Genomic DNA, 19,067 nt, shown 5'->3' on the forward strand with positions numbered 1-19,067 from the left:
CCTCCTGGCTTACAAATGGCCTCTCTCTCTTTGTGTCCTCATATGACAGGGAAGGAGACAGAACAATTTCATGTGCTCCAAGAAGCTCTCTGATGTCTCTCCTTGCAAGGCCACTAATTCCATCATTAGGGCCCCACCCTTACGACCACCTCTAATCCTAATTACCTCTCAAAGGCCCTATCTCCCAGTACCATCACATGGGGGTTATGGCTTCAATATAAGAATTTTAAGGGAGACAAACATTTAGTCCAGGACAGTCATGAGTAAGAATGTTTTATACATATATTTTTAAGCTTTATTTATTTTGAAAGAGAGAGAGAACAAATGAGAGGCTGAGAGAGAGGGGGAGAGAGAGAATCTTAAGCAGGCTCCACACTGTCAGCACAGAGCCCAACTCAGGGCTCGATCTCACAAACCTTGAGATCATGATCTGAGTGAAATCAAGAGTCAGACACTCAACCCACCGAGCTACCCAGGTGCCCCACGAATGTTACGTATTGACATTCCAAATCTGATCACAAGTATAGGTCAGTATATATATATATATATATATATATATATATATATATATATATATATATATACCTGAATATATATTGTACCTGAATAATACTAAAACATACCAGTTACTACTTGAAATAGTTTTACTAAATATTTAATCAGGTTTTAATAGTTGCCTTTGGTCTGTCCTCAGAAGTATTTCAAAACTGGTCCTTTGAGGGTGCTAGGGTGACTCAGTCAGTTAAGCCCCCAACTCTAGATTTCAGTTCAGGTCATGGTCTCATAGTTCATAGGATTGAGCCCTGAGTCAGGCTGTATGCTAACAGTGTGGAGCCTGCTTGGATTTTCCCAATCTCTCTCTCTCTCTCTCTCTCTCTCTCTCTCTCTCTCTCTCTCCCTCCCTCCCCCCTCTCATAATAAATAAGTAAACATTAAAAAGGAAAAAAAAAAAGAAACTCATTCTTTGAAGCCTTGAGTAATGAGGGAAGTTTCTGTTCTAAGTAGAATTTCTTCCCACATCCATGAACATCTGCATGTGTGCTAAATTTGTAATAATTGCCTTATTTGAAGAAACGGGTGACAGCTAAGAGGTGTCTTATTTTTATCCACATCCTGTTTTTGGCTGTTAACTGGAACATATGGTCAAGACACAATGTAGTTTTTGCAGAATTTAGGAACCAGAACCACGCTCACAACTACAAGGTTGATGGCTCTTTGGTTCTGTTGTTAGTATGGAGTTTGCTTCTCTTTTCTTTTCCCTCCTGAAGCCGTAGCTCAAACTCTTTGTGTGTCACCTCACTGTGAACATCTCAGCTCCCTGGCTTTTGACCTCCCCTCTTAATTCTCACATATGGTAGTAAAGATCAGCTTCCTGAAATGTTAGTTCTGGTTCCAGAGTCCTGTGTTAACTCTAAGTTGATTTTAACATGAGATACCAGCTCCTGAGAATGGAATTTAATCTCCTTCCTCCCCGCCCCTGCACCCCACCAATTTCACTTAATTTACTCATTTTAACTTGTCTCTTTGCTAGCACTTAGGGAAAAATATGCCTGTACTTACAACAAATCTGTTGGACTTACATTGTTTATTGTTAGGTAAGTCATCAGCCAGATTTCCTATGTCCTCCTCTTTCTTTAAGATATCACATGTAAGATTACCCTCATCTCAGGGGCGCCTGGAGTAACTCAGTTGAACATCCGGTTCTCGACTTTGGCTAAAGTCATGATCTCACAGTTGGTGAGATGAGGCCCCCCATCAGACTCTGTGCTGACAAGCGTGGAGCCTGCTTGGGATTCTGACACTGTCTCCCTTTCTCTTTGCCCCTCCTCTGCATGCTCTAAACAAACAAACATTAAAAAGAACCCTCATCTCCGGAAACCCTCCACTCCTCTCTGCTCAGTTTCCACTCTGTGCTCAGGCCTTTGGTAAGTCAGACTTCACTTCAGTACTTTAGTAGCTCAGATTTCTTCTGCTACACTTCCACCATCTTTTTTTACTTCCCTAATTATCTTCTATGTAGAATTATAGATCTACAGATCCAGTGCAATCCTTGTATAAATTCCCACCAAAATTCCAATGGCATTTTTCACAGAAATAGAAAAAAAAATCCGGGGTGCCTTGGTGGCTCAGTCAAGTAAGTGTTCGACTTCGGCTCAGGTCATGATCTCATGGTTTGTGGGTTCAAGCCCCACATTGGGCCCTGTGCTGACAGCTCAGAGCCTGGAACCTGCTTTGGATTCTATGTCTCCCTCTCTCTCTGCCCCTCCCCCACTTGCACTCTGTTTCTGTCTCTCAAAAATGAATAAACGTTAAAAAAATTAAAAGAAAAAAGAAATTAAAAAAATCCTAAAACTCATATGGAATCATAAAAGGCACCAAATAGCCAAACAAACCTTGAGAAATAAGAACAGAGCTGAAGGCGTCATGCTTCACGATGTCAAACTATATTGCAAAGGTGGTAATCAAAACAGTGTCACACTAGCATAAAAACAAACCAGTGGAATAGAATAGAAAGCTCAGAAATGGACACACACATATAAAGTCAATTAATCTTTGACAGGGGCTCCAAGAATACACAATGAAGAAAGAGATAGCATCTTCAGTAGATGGTGTTCAGAAAACTGTATATCCAAATGCAGAAGAATAAACTGAAATACAGTTTATAAACTGAAATACTGGAAATTAATTCAGAATGGATTAAATATTCACATTAAGGCCTGACACCATAAAACTTATTCTAGAAGAAAACATAAGGAAAAATACTCCTTGACAGTGGTTTTGGTGGTGATTTTTTGAATATGACACTGGAAGTATAGGTATGAAAAGCAAAAATAAACAGTGGGACTATCTCTAAAAAGCTTCTGCACAGCAAAGGAAACAATCAACAAAATGAAAAGATAACCTGTGGAATGGGACAAAATATTTGTAAACCATCTATCTGATCCAAAATATATAAGAAACTTACATACTTTGATAGCAAAAAAATTAAAAGTCTGATTTAAGAATGAACAGATTTTTTCAATAGTCAAGAGGTGTATGAAAAGATGTTCAACCTCACTAATCATTAGGGAAGTACAAATCAGAGCCACAGTGAGACTCACTTCACATCTGTTAGGATGACTGTTATCAAAAAGATAAAAAAAAAGTAACAAGTATTGCCAAAGGTGTGGAGAAAGGGGAACCCTTCTGTACTGTTGGTACAACCATTATAGAAAATAATATGGGAATTCCTCAAAAATTGAAAATAGAACTTCCATATGATCCAACAATCCCACTTCTGGATATATATCTTTTTAAAAAATATTTGTTTACTTATTTTGAGAGAGAGCGCGTGTGTGGCAGAGGGGCAGAGAGAGAGGAAGAGAGAGAATGAGAGAATCCCAAGCAGACTCCGTGCTGTCAGAGCAGAGCCTGATATGGGCCTTGATCTCATGAGCTGTGAGATCATGATCTGAGCTGAAATCCAGAGTTGGACGCTCAACCTACTGAACCACCCAGGCGCCCCTGGATATATGTCTAAAGGAAATGAAATCAGTATCTCAGATATCTGATATGATATCCCATATTCATTGCAGCGTTATTCACAGTATATGGATAATTCCAGGATATTGAAACAACTTAGTGTCTGTTAATGGATGAATAAAGAAAATGTATATGTAGACACAATGGGATATTATCCAGCTATAAGAAAGAAGGAAATCCTACCTTTTCAACATATTGATAAACCTGGAGGATAGTATGCTAAGTGAAATAAACCAGACACAGGAAGATAAATACTGTATGATCTCAGTTATATGTGGAATTGAAAAAGTCAACCTCCCAGAACCAGAGGCTAGAATTTTAATTGCCGGATTTGAGGAATGGGGGAAATGGGAAGGCACTGGCCAAAGGGTACAAACTTTCAGTTGTAAGATGAATAAGTTCTGGGGATCTAACGTACAGCATGATGATTCTAGTTAATAATACTATATTGTATAACTGAAATTTGCTAAGAGAGTAGATCTTGGTGTTTGCACCATCACAAAAAAGAGAAGAGGTGATTATTCCCTCCATCTCGAGCCTACTGATGGCAGTGCCCTTAGTTAGGGATGCCTGCAGCACTTGCCCACACACACATCGCTGGTAGGGAGCTCCACAGACATTTCCTCCATCAGGGCACATATTTATGGCTGTGCTGGCTCTTGTGGTTCTTATTGTGATCCGCAGGATTCACTTCAGCAAGAAACCATCATACCATCAGGGAACTCTGAGGAAACAAGATTTACTACCTATAGTTCCTGGAGGGTACATGGCACGGGGAATAGATATGGGGCTCTGCCTTTATTAGGGTCTGAGGGTGGGGGGTCTACAATTTTGGAGGTTTACTCTGTAGAGCCAGAATCAGGGTTTGGGAAGGTAGAAGTGGGTCACACAACAGTCAGTTATTTAAATTACCCAAGGCTTTCTGAAAGGTACCTTTGTGGGGGGGGGGGGGGTGGTATAGTTCCTTATCTGGTTGTTTTGCTAGCAGCTGTGTCATAGAGATGGCAATATGTTTATTGAAGATGGATGTCTTTTGAAGTGGATACCTCGTCAATCAAAAGCTTAATGTCAGGTACTTACACTACACTGCGTAGGTGATGGATATGTTTATTTGACTGTGGTAATCGCTTTACATTGTATACACATATCAAATCATCACGTAAAAACAATCATGTATAACCTAAATACATACAATTTTTATTTGTTAATCATATTTCAATAAAGCTGAAGAAAAACAATTATAGATAGTGGATGATGGGTACTTGGGGGTTTATTATACTATTCTCTCTACTTTTATGTATGTTTGAAAGTTTCCACTCTTGAAAAAAAACTTTAAAGAAATAAAAATAATTATAGAATCTTAGATCTAAAAGTATCTACAGCAATCCTACCATGAACCCTTATTTTTTAAGGAAAGAAAATGAGGCCCAACAAGGCTAAATCACCTGCTGGTGAGTGGCAGAATTTTGACAGAAGTGCCTTTTTCATAGTGTCTTTTTCTCTCTGTTATTGTGTGTGCTTGCGCACACTTGTGTGCATGTGTGTGTGTGTGTGTGTGTGTGTCCTTGTGTCCCTCTATGAATGCAATTCACTTGAGATTGAGAGTCTTTTACACTTTGCAAAAGACTAGGGTATACTTTGAAAAGTAAGTCGATCCTGATTACCTAGCATGAGAGATTTTCAGAGCAGTAGTAAGTGAAACTAAATACACAGATCTTGTTGCCTTGATTAAAAACATCTATTTCAACAGCCATTGTATTGAAATGTAACTGAAGGTGGACAGAATGTAGAGCAAACTTGCTCTGCTATGAACTATTTTAAAAGATACATCTTTATTGTTTTAATCTATTTCTTCATAATGTGCCCAAAGAAATTTGGGGGTTCAATACCATAGTTTTTCCTTTGTAAGGAAATTTATATGTTTGCTCAAAGTGTGTTTTTGCTGTTTGGAAAACAGAGGTGTTAAAAGAATTCTTCTTAGAAAACAGACTCAATTAACATGCTAAACCTCCAGAAGCTGCCGGCCCTTCTGGCCTGTTATCTTAACCTCTGGCAAGAGAAGAGACAAGCCCAGGACAGAGGGAGCCAGGAAGTAGTGGAAATACCTCGGGATACTCAGTGAAGGATAATGCATCCTCTTTTCTGTAATGTAATGGTGATTAGCTAACATATCTGATTCCTACATTCTTAACCTGGGTGAGAAAGACCATCTACAATAGAAGCTGTGTACTGAATTACCTAATGAGAGCAACATTCAACTCAGTTATCAACAGTAAGTCCTTAAGTGAAGACAAAACCAAGCATTTGAACATGATGAGCAACTTTGAAAGTTGAAAATAGATTCAAAGAGTAACCCTAGATGAGGGCTTCTCAAATTTTGGCCAGCATCAGAATCACCTGGCGGATTCGTTAAAACAGATGAGTGGGTGTCACCCCAAGTTGTTGATTCACATAGATGTGGGGTGGGATCTGAGAATTTGCATTTTTAACAAGTTCCTGGGTCATGTTGATACTATTAGTCCTGAGACCACATTTTCATAACCATTACTGTAGATCTTCACCAGTAAACACTAGTGAGGAAAACCAGTAGAAATTAACTGTTGTATGTCTGGATTTCTGAGAAATGTCTTTAGTTCTTGTTTTATTGTTCTCGTTATTTATAACTTTGAGTATACTTGTTGCTTAGGCTGCTTCTCTACTATTGAGTTAATAACTTAGTAATTAGAGCCTGGTTCCTCTGCTCCCTAATGAGAACAGTGCCATCTAGAGGCATTAGCCCAGAGGGCCACCAGAGGGCCAAAGGAAGCTGTGGTTTATCTAGAGAGGGTGAATGGACAGCTCATCATCATCGAGGGTTTATTGGCAACCTACTTGGTTATTACATGAAATTCCAGTCTCCGCCTTTTAGGTTAGTGCCTTTCTAAAAATTTGTTTAAATTTTTTTGTTTATTTTATTTTTGAGAGAGAGAGAGCATGCGAGCAGAGGAGGGGCAGGGAGAGAGACAGAGGATCTGAAGCAGGCTTTGCACTAACAGCAGAGAGCTCAATGTGGGGCTCAGACTCACAAACAGTGAGATCATTAACTGAAGTCGGATGGTTAACCAGCTGAGCCACCCAGGTGCCCCAGGTTGGTGCCTTTCTGTCTGTTCTGAGGAGCCAAAACCTCTGTGCAGGGCAGGGGAGGGTGCTGTGGGCCCCACTTGCACCCTCATTTAACCAGAACAGTTCTGCTTTCGTCTGTTTTACATAGTGAAAGTTATGTTTGCAAATGCAATCCATGGTAGATTGCTTTGGATAGGCAGGACAGATATATTATTCATCGTCCAAGATTATTGCTCTAAAGTACAGGTTTTTTGACATGCAGAATATGGCGTGAAAAAGATGTAATCATTGAGAGAAAGGACATAAGCTATAACCACCCATCAAATGTTGAAAGTATGTTTTGCTTCATATTAGCACATGTTAAAATTATGAACAGTTGGAAATAATATTCTAGTTGCACCACATTATCACAATCATAAATTGAGTATAATTGGGAGAACAGATGTTCACCGATGTCAGGAGGGGGTGATTCAAGACAAAAAAAAAAAAGCGTGAAAAGAAAATGTGAGGAATTAGAAGTATAAACTCTTTCTGGCTTTGATTTACTGTAGAGTCAGCTTACTTGATGGCAGATTCATTATCAACTATTTTAAGTCATTTGTTCAAAAAGTATAACATAAAAGCTAGAAATCACAGTGGTTTAGTTTCAGCTGATAAAACATTACCTAAAAAAGTTATACAATCTTTCAACTAATGATGAATTTGGGTCATGCTTATCCAAAGAAACAATAAACCACTCCCATTCCAGTATTCAAACAGAAGGAAAGAGAGAAAAATGGAGTTTTCTCTCTTGCCAGAACCTTGACTGTCAGAGGAACATGATGGTAAAATGGAATGGTTAGATGAGCCCAAGGCAAGGACAGTCAGTCAATGCTCGGGGCTCACAGTCATTGGAAATAAACAAGTCTCTAACTAAGTGGGAAGAGACAGAAAACCAAAGGGCAGAGCAAGAAAAGAAGTTAAGAATCAAGCAAATTGTAGAGTCTTGGGGGAGACAGAAGTATGAAGCACAGCAGGACTAAGGAGAGTGACACTGCAGTTAGTGTCCTGTTACTGGGTCTCTGCCCCTTTCTTTGTGGACCTTAGGTATCTTCTTACTGCTCATGCAGTGGAACCCCGACTCCTTGGTGATGTTCAGTGTCCTCCTTGATCTAGTTGCAGCCTTCCTTTCCGACCTCATTTGTCTTGTCCCACCTCTCTATAACCATAGACACAGAACTCATCACTTTCCAAAATTACACCTCACGCTTTTATGCCTTTGAGCTTTTGTTATTTACTGTAATAACATTATGTTCTCCTTGCTGAACCAATCTCTCTGTCTCTCTCTTTCTCTCTCATTTCCCATATTTTCCCCCATTGAAATCTTTAGCAGATCATTGGGTTTTGTCAGGGTTTTGGAAAGCATAATTTGATGACCCCGGTTTTCACCATCTATTTGGAGAATAATAATTAGAAATTATTTTACAAGGCATGTTTGGGTTTTACAAAGGTTTTTGTTTGATAGCAGTTTTAAATAGAGTGCCTAACGTCACTGCATTACATACCTTAAAGGCTAACAGAGTCACACCAATGTTTAGATACAGGGAGTTTACAGAACTACTTAGGGGGCCAGGGACAGTCAGGGCCTAAACTATGAGGGTGTGCTTTCACATCGACTTAGTAAATTCAGGGCACCATCATAAAAGGAAGGCCTTTGGATCAGTAAATTAAATGAGCATAAAGAATTAGAGGCAGTTCATGTCCACTGTTTCACTGATATTTGGCATAAATCTAGGTAAAGTCCTTTGGGGCTTTTGTATTCCATTGAAAGTAATGAAGAGGGGCGCCTGGGTGGCGCAGTCGGTTGAGCGTCCGACTTCAGCCAGGTCACGATCTCGCGGTCCGTGAGTTCGAGCCCCGCGTCAGGCTCTGGGCTGATGGCTCGGAGCCTGGAGCCTGTTTCCGATTCTGTGTCTCCCTCTCTCTCTGCCCCTCCCCTGTTCATGCTCTGTCTCTCTCTGTCCCCCAAAAAAAAATAAAAAAAAAATAAAAAAAAACGTTGAAAAAAAAAAAAGAAAGTAATGAAGAAGTGAAGGGTGGTTTCCCCTATAAAACTGATGTAAGATAGGTAAGAACAATATGCCAAAGCATTCTTTATTAAAATTTTTTCTTTTATTTTGAGAAAAAAATTTTAAATGTAGAAAAGTACAAACAGTAGTGTAACAGTCCAAGATTCGGTTAGTTGATTTTCTCTTGATAGTTAACACTTTGCCATAATGGCCATATTTACCATCATTGCCTCGATATTTTCTGTTAATAAATAAAACAATACAGAAAATTTTCATTTTTAGATCCTATCTCCAGTTATAATTTAGAGTAGATTATATTTGTAGTGACATGAATGTAATGATGCACAACATGTGATATTGTTTTGTGTTTTTAAAGCTTTACCTGAAGAGTAAATCATATATGTCTTCTTCAAAGCATTCTTTAAAATATGAAGTGCCATTTTTAGCCTTTTAATATCCCTATGTAAGTTGTTTAATTGAAGTTATTATTAATAAATAGCTTTGGAGTAATGATGGGGGCAGGATGGAAGAGTCCACTAGTTGAGAAATTCTGGTGTGAGAGCGGAGAGCTACTGTCTGTAGACTCAGTCCCAGCAAAAGGCTCATGTAGGCTAATCTCCAATTTTGTTAGTTAGATTGCATTTGAGTGTATAGAGTATACATTTATAGTAGTATGCATTAGTAAGGAATATTTCCTGGATGTTTATCTTGGTTTATTTGGAGAAGGACACAGTAGTTTTCATGAAACCAGTATGCATTACCTTTCAGCTGTGATGCAGTAAAAATGTGTCCTTTTCTCGAGGAAATGCTTGATATATACTTATTTCAGTGTTTTACAATTGTGTTTTTATCTATTTCTGTTTGCTCTTATTAGATTCTGAACTCCTTGAAGGGAAAGGGAGTATATTGTATTTATATCTGTATTTTCAAAGTCACCATGAGCCAACTAGTCACCATTTTCTGTCAGAGTGGTCAATTCAGTTGATGTGAAATGGAACAAAATAATAGTTCTCAGATTTCCTGTATCCTGAATCTGTCAGGGATACATATTTTTTTATTTATTTTTTTAATTAATTAATTTATTTATTTACTTATTTATTTATTTAGAGGGAGGAGGGGCAGAGAGAAAGAGAGGGAGACAGAGAATCTCAAGCAGACTCCACACTGCCAGCACAAAGCCCAATGCAGGACTTGAACCCACAAACCGTGAGATCATGACCTGAGCCTAAATCAAGAGTCAGATACTTAACTGACGTGCCACCCAGGCACTCCCATAATATTTTGATCTAAGATTGACAGAATGTTAATAACTGGATCAATCAATTTGAATAACTAGATGAAAAGTAAATATGAAGTGCTAATATTACTTAATTCCTCTATGAACTTTGTAGAAACAGATTATATATACCTTTTGAAATAAATTCCAGCATCAGTAAATGAGCTATAAAGTAAATTCCATAGAAATGGGCCTAAGAAATAGGGCCAGGTTCTAAAATGGAATTGTCAGTATCATATTTAAGACTGTATCTGGATAAAGATTATGTTCCAAACATACTTTGTTGATTGTGATTTGGAGTACATTTTTCTATAGAGAGAATAGCTTAAGTAATTTCCATATTATTATTCTTCTGATTTGGGTACAATTGAATGTAGTTTTTTTTACTGTATTTTGTGGACAGTAAGTTAATGATCTCTAGCATTTTTTCAGAGTATATTAAAATAAAATATGAAAATATGTAGTGAAGTTTATAGATTTTTAACTTCTAGTTTTTGCTAGTAAAATAATGTCCAGGTAGCACATTTAAATTTGCTATCAACATTGTTTCTAGAAAGTGCTTTCTCCTTTAATCTCATTACTACAGCAGACACTAATAAGTAACGTGTTTACCTTGGGAATCTTCTGAGGAGTTCCCAGAAGTAAAGCCAGATTTACTTCTGAAATACTCGTTTGAGTAATCTTTTGAATTTTAATATGCATTAAAGTTTATCCAAAATATAATCTTTTAGAACGTTATTTCTGCTGCCAGTGAAGTTTTAAAATGTTCACTGCATTTAGCTCGTTCCCTTTCTGTTTACACTATCCACGTAAATGTCCTTGGTATATATTCGAGGGAGGACATAAATGACAGGAACTGAAGTGACAGCAATCGTAACTATCATTTCTGTCACAGTTTATGCCAGACAGCTGTGCTCTGTGCTTCAGAAGCGTTGTGTTTACACTGCCAAGACTACCTCCATTATATATGAGGACACTTAAGCCAGGTTAAGGGACTTGCCCTAGCCACCCTCCTAGTGAGGTTCTTGGCTGGGATTTAGACCCAGATTTATCTTGCCCCTAGCACCCATGATGTTTACTACACCATACTATCCCAACGAAAGGAAGATTTTTGACATTTTCAAACATTGTGTATTTTGAAAAATAAAGGATTTGGCTTGCAGGTGTTACAGATGCTTGTTTTTAGAGTATCCGAGAACAATATGATCCCTTCTGGGTGGACTGATCAGAGAAGATAAACTGAGAGGGAAGCATAAACTACTCAAACTTAAGTGTAATATTAAATAAACATTTGGGTTGGGAGCTATCAGGGGCCCTACCAAAGTCAGACTTCCAGATTCTGTCTCTTCCCAAGTCTGTTTGATGCTGAACTTCCTTGTTAAACGGAGAATGGATTCAAGGCTGACATAGGAAGAAGGATTAGGGCAGAACACATCTTACCCGAGAGATCAGTAATACCATGGAAAAAGGGAACTAAGCCTCACTGACTGGGTAGAAAGGTCTTCAGAAACTGTATGCCAGGCATTGGGAGACAGAGATAAGAGACATAAATTGTAAAGTAGGAATAAATCAGGAGTAGTGTGGTGAGATAAACGTGGATGGGATGTTGTGGGAACTGAAAGGAAGGCTACTTTCCCCTCGCCTACTGAATCATGAAATGGCCTTTCAGAGGAGATGACACTTGTTGGGAGGTTGAAGGATGAAGAAGAGTTGGCCTGATTAACGGGGGGAGCTGAGCACCGAAGAAAATGAAAACAGCATGTACAGATAAAACTAAAGAGCAGTCCTTTGCAATGAGTTTCGGGTACCTTTCGAATGAGCCACGTTGTGGCTCATTATAGTTCACATGAGTAACTTGTAGGAGTCAAATTCTAGTAATCCAAATTTTAATAAAGAATTTATTACACCTTATGATACTTTGAAATATTACAGGTTCATAAGGAAAACCTATTGACGTTTTCTATATGTATAGAATATCAGAGCTGACAGCATCCTCAGAGAATGTCTAGTCAGTACATATTTTCACACCACACAAATATTTACTGCGTGCTAGTAGTCACAGAGGACACAGATGAAAAGATGGACCTTGCCTCCAAGGAGCTCACAGCCTCCGAGAGGAAATAAGCAGACCATAACACAAGTATGATAAAGGGTTGTAATAAGGATAGAGAGTACTGGTTAAACACAAAGGAAGACTCATTCATTTTTCTTGGACATTAGCTAAAGTTTTAATTAGCTCTTGAAGATTCCAGAAGACAGTTCATTTAAGGAAGGAAAGGAAGAAAGGATATTTCAGTTAAGGCTGCTGGTTAAAAGGAACAACTTACAACATTTCTCCTTAAGCCCTTCAGTCAAAGTTCTTCAAACAAAAATTACCTCAAATAATGAAGCACTGTCATGGATAGTTGTCTATTAATAATATAAACTGGACTAACCAGTGGTTCTCAGTGTGTGGTCCTGGGACCAACATGTCCGGGATGCTTAGAAATGCAAATTCTTGGGCCCCAACCCAGACCTACTGAACCAGGAAGTTTGGTGGTGGGGCCCAGCAGTCACCGCTTTCACGTGTCCTGCAGAGGATTCTGATACCTGATAAAGTTTGAAAACTAGTGGCCTAAGCGAACTGTAGTTCATGGAATAGTTGAAAGTTCATGGGCTTTGAGGACAAAACCTGGGTTTGAATCTCACCTTTCTCACTTATTAGGTGTGTGACTGTCAGTCTATCACCTAATGTCTGTGAGCTTTGGGATTTTCATCTATAAAATGAAATCACTAATACTTCCTTTCCAGGACTGTTGTGAAGACTGGTTGATGTAATTTAAATAAAGTGGTTAACACTGTAGCTAGCACATTTGTAGGCTTTAAATAAATGGTGACTGCTACTGTTGTTAGTTTTTTTAGATATTTTTCCCAGTGAATTTATTACTTTCACTAATTGAGTGAAAACATATTCATATCTTTTGCTTTTAGATTTAAATGCTCAACAAATCAAAGACATCTATGGACTACAAGGTCAAGTGGAACACAAGCTAGCTTTCTTGAGAACTCATGTGCCAAAGGAAATGAAACTTGTGGTCATTGGCCATTCAATAGGCTGCTATATTTCCCTTGAGATTTTGAAGCTTGCTCCTGAACTGCCAGTAAGTATGCCTCAGGCGGTGACGGTAGGTGCCTGATGATGCTCTTGCACAAATCCTCCTCAGCTCTCCTTCCCCCTTTTGTCTCTTGTTTAACTGATCAGTAAAACAGAGAGGGGGGTTATTTGGTGGCTGTGTTTACTTTTATTTGTATTACCGTGGGCCTGTGCTAGTGTATGTATGTTCATGAAATTTCCATGTGTTTCAAAAAATAATACGGTAAGAGGTAGGGATTTTTCCAGATGGATGCCATTGAATCTAGGGTTACCTGGAATTCTGAAGTTGTATGTAACTCATTGTCTTTTATAAAAGAATAGTGAAGAGCAGTTACCAGCTACGACCCAGCAAGAATCTTTATTGGGAGAGTATTTTGCAAATGTTCATGCCTCCTTTCAAAAGGAAGAAAATTTATCATCATTATCATCATCATTATCATCAGTAGGCAAACAACAGCTGCCCTTTATGGAACACTAAATCTTTATTAGGTCATAAGTCTGGGCCCTTATCTGTTCCACAGCTTGGCAGCCTTTTTGAGACATTCACTTATTCATTCGCAAATTATTGGGTGCCACTAGGTGTCAGATGATAAGTGAGACACTGGAGACACAGAGACCTGTTTAAAGTGCCCAAGAAAGCTGATGAGCTAGAAGAGACTTAAAACAGAAACTTGTACTTTCACTAACATGTACCATTGAAATGACCTTTTGAATGGATGCAATTCACAACATAAAGCATTTCTTTATTTGATAAACATATATTAAACACTGGCCATGTGTCAGGCCCTGAGCTGTGTTTCGAGGACATCCCAGTGAGTAAGACAGCCTTTGAGGTAAGAGAGTCCAAAGTCTCGTGAAGGAGACACACTAACCCATAGGTCTGATAACTGTGATCTTACATAAGTACGGGGTGTGAGGGAGTACTATTTAACCTTGTAATCCAAATGCAAGATTGAAAGTGATTCCTTCCTGGAATCTCATTCCATATGATAAAATACATCTAGTGGAGTTTCGGAGCTCACTAGGAATTTTCTTTTTCTACCAGCTTGGCACACTTACTTCTTATAATCGCCTTTAGGAAATGTACAACTATAGCCTCCGTGGGTGTGTTTTTTAATACCAAATGGAAATTGTTAACTTTCTTTTATTGAGTATAAGAAAATGTATTTTTCATTTCTGAATGTGATTTTGATAAATTCAAGATTGCAATCCATTTGCTGTTTTATTGTTTCTATTTTTTTTCCCATGGATAAACCATCTTAATCAGAAAGGAGAGATTTCATTTCTGTTTTTAGCATTTGGCTTGGCTTCTAATCTCTTTTGTGCCTTCTAAATCTCCTCCAGTACTGTGTGATGAGGTTACCATCTTCACAGTGCCCAGCCCTGCCACTCAGTGCTTCTGTTTACACAGTTGCCATAAGCCCTGGTTCCAGAGCTAAGACACCTACCTACGTTCAAACAGTCAGTGTCATATTTTGTCTGTGTGACCTGGGACAAGTTATGGAGTATCTCTGTACCTCTGTTTCCTCATCTGTGAAATAGGGATAATAATATGTTCCCCAAAGGATTTTTGTGAGGAATTATATAAAGAAGTAAGAATGCTGTCTAGACCTTAGAAGTTCCACAATAGGTATTAGCTATTATTATGATGATGGAAATGACAGTGGAACCATTGGCTCACTAATTAAGTTAAGTACTATATTAGTTATCAACAGCAAGTAACAAATTGCCCCAAAGCGTAATAGCATAAAACCATACACGTTTATCCTCTCACAGTTTCTGTGGGTCTGGGATCTGGCTGATCTTATGATCTTATGAGACTGCAGTCAAGGTGTCTTCCAGGGCTACAGTCTCATTTGAAGATTTGAATTGAGACAGAGGTGCTTCTAAGCTCACTTATGGGGTTGTTGGCAGGACTCCATTCCTTGAGGGCTTTTGGAATGATGACCTTGGTTCATTGCTGGCACTTGGGTGGAGTTCACCCTCAGTTCCTTAACATGGGAGAGTCTTTCTAACTTGCCTCATTAGAGCAACTAAGGTAGAAGAGCCAGAGGAAGAGTCTGATTGCAAAATGGAAGTCACAGACTGTAACCTCATTACAGAAATCATATCCCATTACTTTTACAGTATTCCATTTGTTAGAAGTAAATCACTAGGTCTAGCCCCACCCCCGCGACTCGAGGAACAGATTACACTAGAGCATGAATATTAGAAAGTAAGGATCACTGGGAGCCATGTCAGAGGATGCCTGCCACACCACTACTACAGTTAGGATTCCACTTGTGTGGTGTACAATCAAGTATGTAGATACATAGATCTATATAAATTAAAAGAATGCATTTATTTCCCAGTATAGAGGTGAGTTTATCCTGTCAAATAGAGTATAGCAAACTGATATGAAATAGCATTTTGGGTTATTAGTTATCCCAGGTGTTTTAAACACTTAAAAAATACATATTTTAAAGAAAAGAGTCCTTGGCATATTTGAAATAATAATAGCATTACCATTTGTGATAATTTTTATTTATTTATTTATTTTGAGACAGTGCATGCACAAGCAGAGGTGTGGGGGTGGGGGCGGAGAGAGAGGGAGAGAGAATCCCAAGCAGGCTCTGTGCTGGGCATGGGGCTCAGTCTCACAAACCATGAGATCATGACCCAAGCCAGTATCAAGAGTCTGATGCTTAACCGACTGAGCCACCTAGGAGCCCCCATTTGTGGTGGCTAATTTTATGTGTCAACTTGACTCATAAGGCTAAGGGAAAGCCAGATAGCTGGTAAAACATTTCTCAGTATGTCTGAGGATGTTTCCAGAAGAGATTAGCATTTCCATCAGTTGACTGAGAAAAGAAGATTTGCTCTCATCATTGTGAGTGGGCATACTCCAATCCATCCAGGTCCCAAATAGAACAAAACTCAAGAAAGGAGGATTCTTTATCTCTCTTCTTCAGTTGAGACATCCATCTTTTCCTGACCTCTGACACTGGAGCTCTGAGTTCACTGGGCTTCAACTCTGGGCCTTACACCATCAGCTCCTCTGGTTCTCAGGCCTTCAAACTCGGACCGAATCATACCACTGGCTTTCCTGGTTCCCAGCTTGCAGATGGTATATTGTGGGCCTCCATAATCATGTGAACCAGTTCCTATAATAAGTCTCCTTTTATATATATCTATATCTTTGTGCGTGCATGCGTGTGTGTGTGTGTGTGTGTGTGTGTGTGTGTGTGTATCTCCTATTGGTTTTTTCCTTCTGGGGAGCCCTGACAAATACACTATTCTGTAAACATAGAGAAGAAAATATTCATTTCTGAGTCCTTCACAGTCTATTAACTTAATCACCGATCTTTTTGGTTTTTGTTTGTTTCTCGATTTGAATGTTTCTCGATTCTGAATGGTTTCTCTTGTGCATATTTGAAAGCAGTTGTTGAACACACCTGTTTTGAACCCATCTCTCCATTTTGGCCTGCATTCACAGATCTATTGGGAAAAAAATACAAATGCATCTTAAGGTTAATGCAGCTTCCTACAGCTCCTTTAGCTTTAGAGCTTTCTAATTATTGCTCTACTTCCAGGTGTTCTTGCCCTTGAAATAGTGGTGAAAAGGGGAAAGGAAGATGAAACATGAGCTTAACGTACTCTGTTTGTGAAGACATAACTCATACTGTGATTATAGAGTTTTCAGAGGGACATGTGAAACTGTGTTTTCTTAAAGCGGGTGTTTTCTAGAAAATAACGCGTGCGATAAATTGTCCATAAAGGTCACCCGGGGAAGACGGTGAACATCTGTATGATTTTTTTTATTATTATTCAAAAACTTTATCTGGTTTCAATTAACTGCATTGTTGAAGTTCCCCCCACCCCTCTTTAAACACCTGGCCCAGTTAATATCGGTGGTGTGATCCCTGCTGAAGTGTTGAAATTTCAGTGTCTCTGGGCTACTCTAAGACGGCACGGTGCCTGCATGCCTGAAGTTAGCATGACACGCTCCATTTAAGATGCATTGGACAATCAAATAAGTTTGTGTAAGCCAGAGTGTTGCAATCCCTAATCATTTTGCCAAAAATAAGTTAGCTGTTATGTTTTATAACATATGAAGTGTGATAATAAGAAACTTGTGTTTCCATCTCTTCTGTTATTTTTACTGGAATATTTGACTCCCATAAGATTTTGAAGACATATGTGTAGTTTAGTAGCTGGTTTATTTGCTTTTATTTTGGTTCAGTTCTTTATAATATTTTTATAACTAATTATAGGAAACTTTGGTCTTAAAATCATTTTAAGTAACTTATTGTACACTTTAGATGTATTATCTGACCTATATTTAAATATACTAAAAAAAATGGCTTCTTTAAAAATCTAGAATTAAAATTTTTTTTGTTTCTTTAAGCAAATTTGTTACATAGAATTACCGAAATGCTTCCTATGTTTTGACAGTAATGTCCAGAATAAAGAATTTAAATAGAAGCTAGAGAAAATAGATATTTGGAAGACTGTTAAATAGTAGCTGTCATAACTTCTAATAATAAACATAGTTTTAGACTCATAGGATCTTAGAACTGAGATGGGCTTTGGGAACAGTCTTGTCCCATCTTTCTTTTCATGGATGGGAACTGAGAGCACAGTCCCTTGCCAGGATGCAGTCTCAGCTCTGTCTGAATCCAGGGGTGGGGTCCTGTTATGTTAGCTGTGGGTATAAAGAGAGTCTAAGAAGATATTTGATGGGTCTTTCAAACTTAGGATGATAACAGAGCCTGCCAATAGCTCACTATACTCGTGGACTATACGCAACAAGCTGCACGTGGTCCATTACATTGCAGCTCAGGGAACAGGAGATTCCATGAATGAATGCTGTTTTAGCAATTCGGAGCTAGAGGTGGAGTAATCAGAGCAGAAATAGTAGTCTTATCCCCACTATTTAGAATCTTCTTTCAACATTGATCCTATGTATGTTAAAAAAATGTGCCATCTGATTTTGCCAGTAAATTGTTTGCATAAAGTTCAAGGTTGGGAGTTGAAAGCCCTTGATTCTTAAGTAGACTCAGCACTGAGTCTTGAGGTGAACCTCAAGTAATTTAACTTTTATTTTCCTCTAAGTATTTATATAGCACTTTATGAAAACACTTCATTCCCTTCCAGGGATAGCAGATCCTTCAAAACCTTAATTTTTTATATCATTTGGCCTTTTCTTGGGGAAAATGCACAATAACATAGAGCTTCCTTTGTCTGTCTGCTTGGCAAAAATGTCTTCTCTCTAAATGAAATTTCCAGATTACTTGAACTCACTTTTTGAAACACCAGATTCTTTTATCCAGTTGGATAAAACTGTGTCTAAAATTTATTATTTATCTGCATCCTTATCTGCATCTGCATCCTTCAACAATGCATATTGATTATGGAGGAATTAGTGGTTCAAGGACATCATTTTGAAAAAGTGTTATTATACTATAGTAAAACACAATCAAAGGAAGTTTCCTATGTCCTAAAGTTCCTTATATAATAGTGCTTTTAAAAAATAAAAATAAAAACTTGTCTGTTTATTTTACAGTTTCTCTGTCTCCTTCCTCAGTGTTAGGCTCCGTGTTTCTTCCCTATTGCAATTTCTTACTGCAGTTTGTTGCTAGTAGAGAAAAAAGATAATCATGTTAGAATTTTGTGTTAAGAATGGACAGGTCTTGGGGCGCCTGGGTGGCTCAGTCGGTTAAGCGGCTGGCTTCGGCTCAGGTCATGATCTCGCGGTCCGTGAGTTCGAGCCCCGCGTCGGGCTCTGTGCTGACAGCTCAGAGCCTGGAGCCTGTTCCAGATTCTGTGTCTCCCTCTCTCTCTCTCTGACCCTCCCCCGTTCATGCTCTGTCTCTCTCTGTCTCCAAAATAAATAAACGTTAAAAAAAAAAAAAAAAAAGAATGGACAGGTCTTAAATGAATATACAAGAGTAAAATTGATGAAATTAAGTACATGGATTTGTTACTGCTCGGAGCTTTCTTTTGT

At 38.5% G+C, this 19,067-nt stretch overlaps 1 protein-coding gene across 2 annotated transcripts in view; it reads left to right on the forward strand.

Annotated features, from left to right (window-relative positions):
• LDAH (lipid droplet associated hydrolase) overlaps positions 1-19,067 on the forward strand; it is a 111,067-nt gene that overhangs the window by 29,454 nt on the left and 62,546 nt on the right. Inside the window, exon 4 of one of the 2 annotated variants that reach the window (XM_042933592.1) lies at positions 12,919-13,088. In XM_042933592.1, coding sequence (XP_042789526.1) covers positions 12,919-13,088 — 170 coding nt within the window. Of the gene's footprint in view, positions 1-12,918; positions 13,089-19,067 lie in introns of those variants that run through there. The other variant, XM_042933591.1, reaches the window with a different exon arrangement.

This window comes from Panthera leo, chromosome A3, assembly GCF_018350215.1.
Source record: "Panthera leo isolate Ple1 chromosome A3, P.leo_Ple1_pat1.1, whole genome shotgun sequence".
Taxonomy (NCBI): Eukaryota; Metazoa; Chordata; class Mammalia; order Carnivora; family Felidae; genus Panthera; species Panthera leo.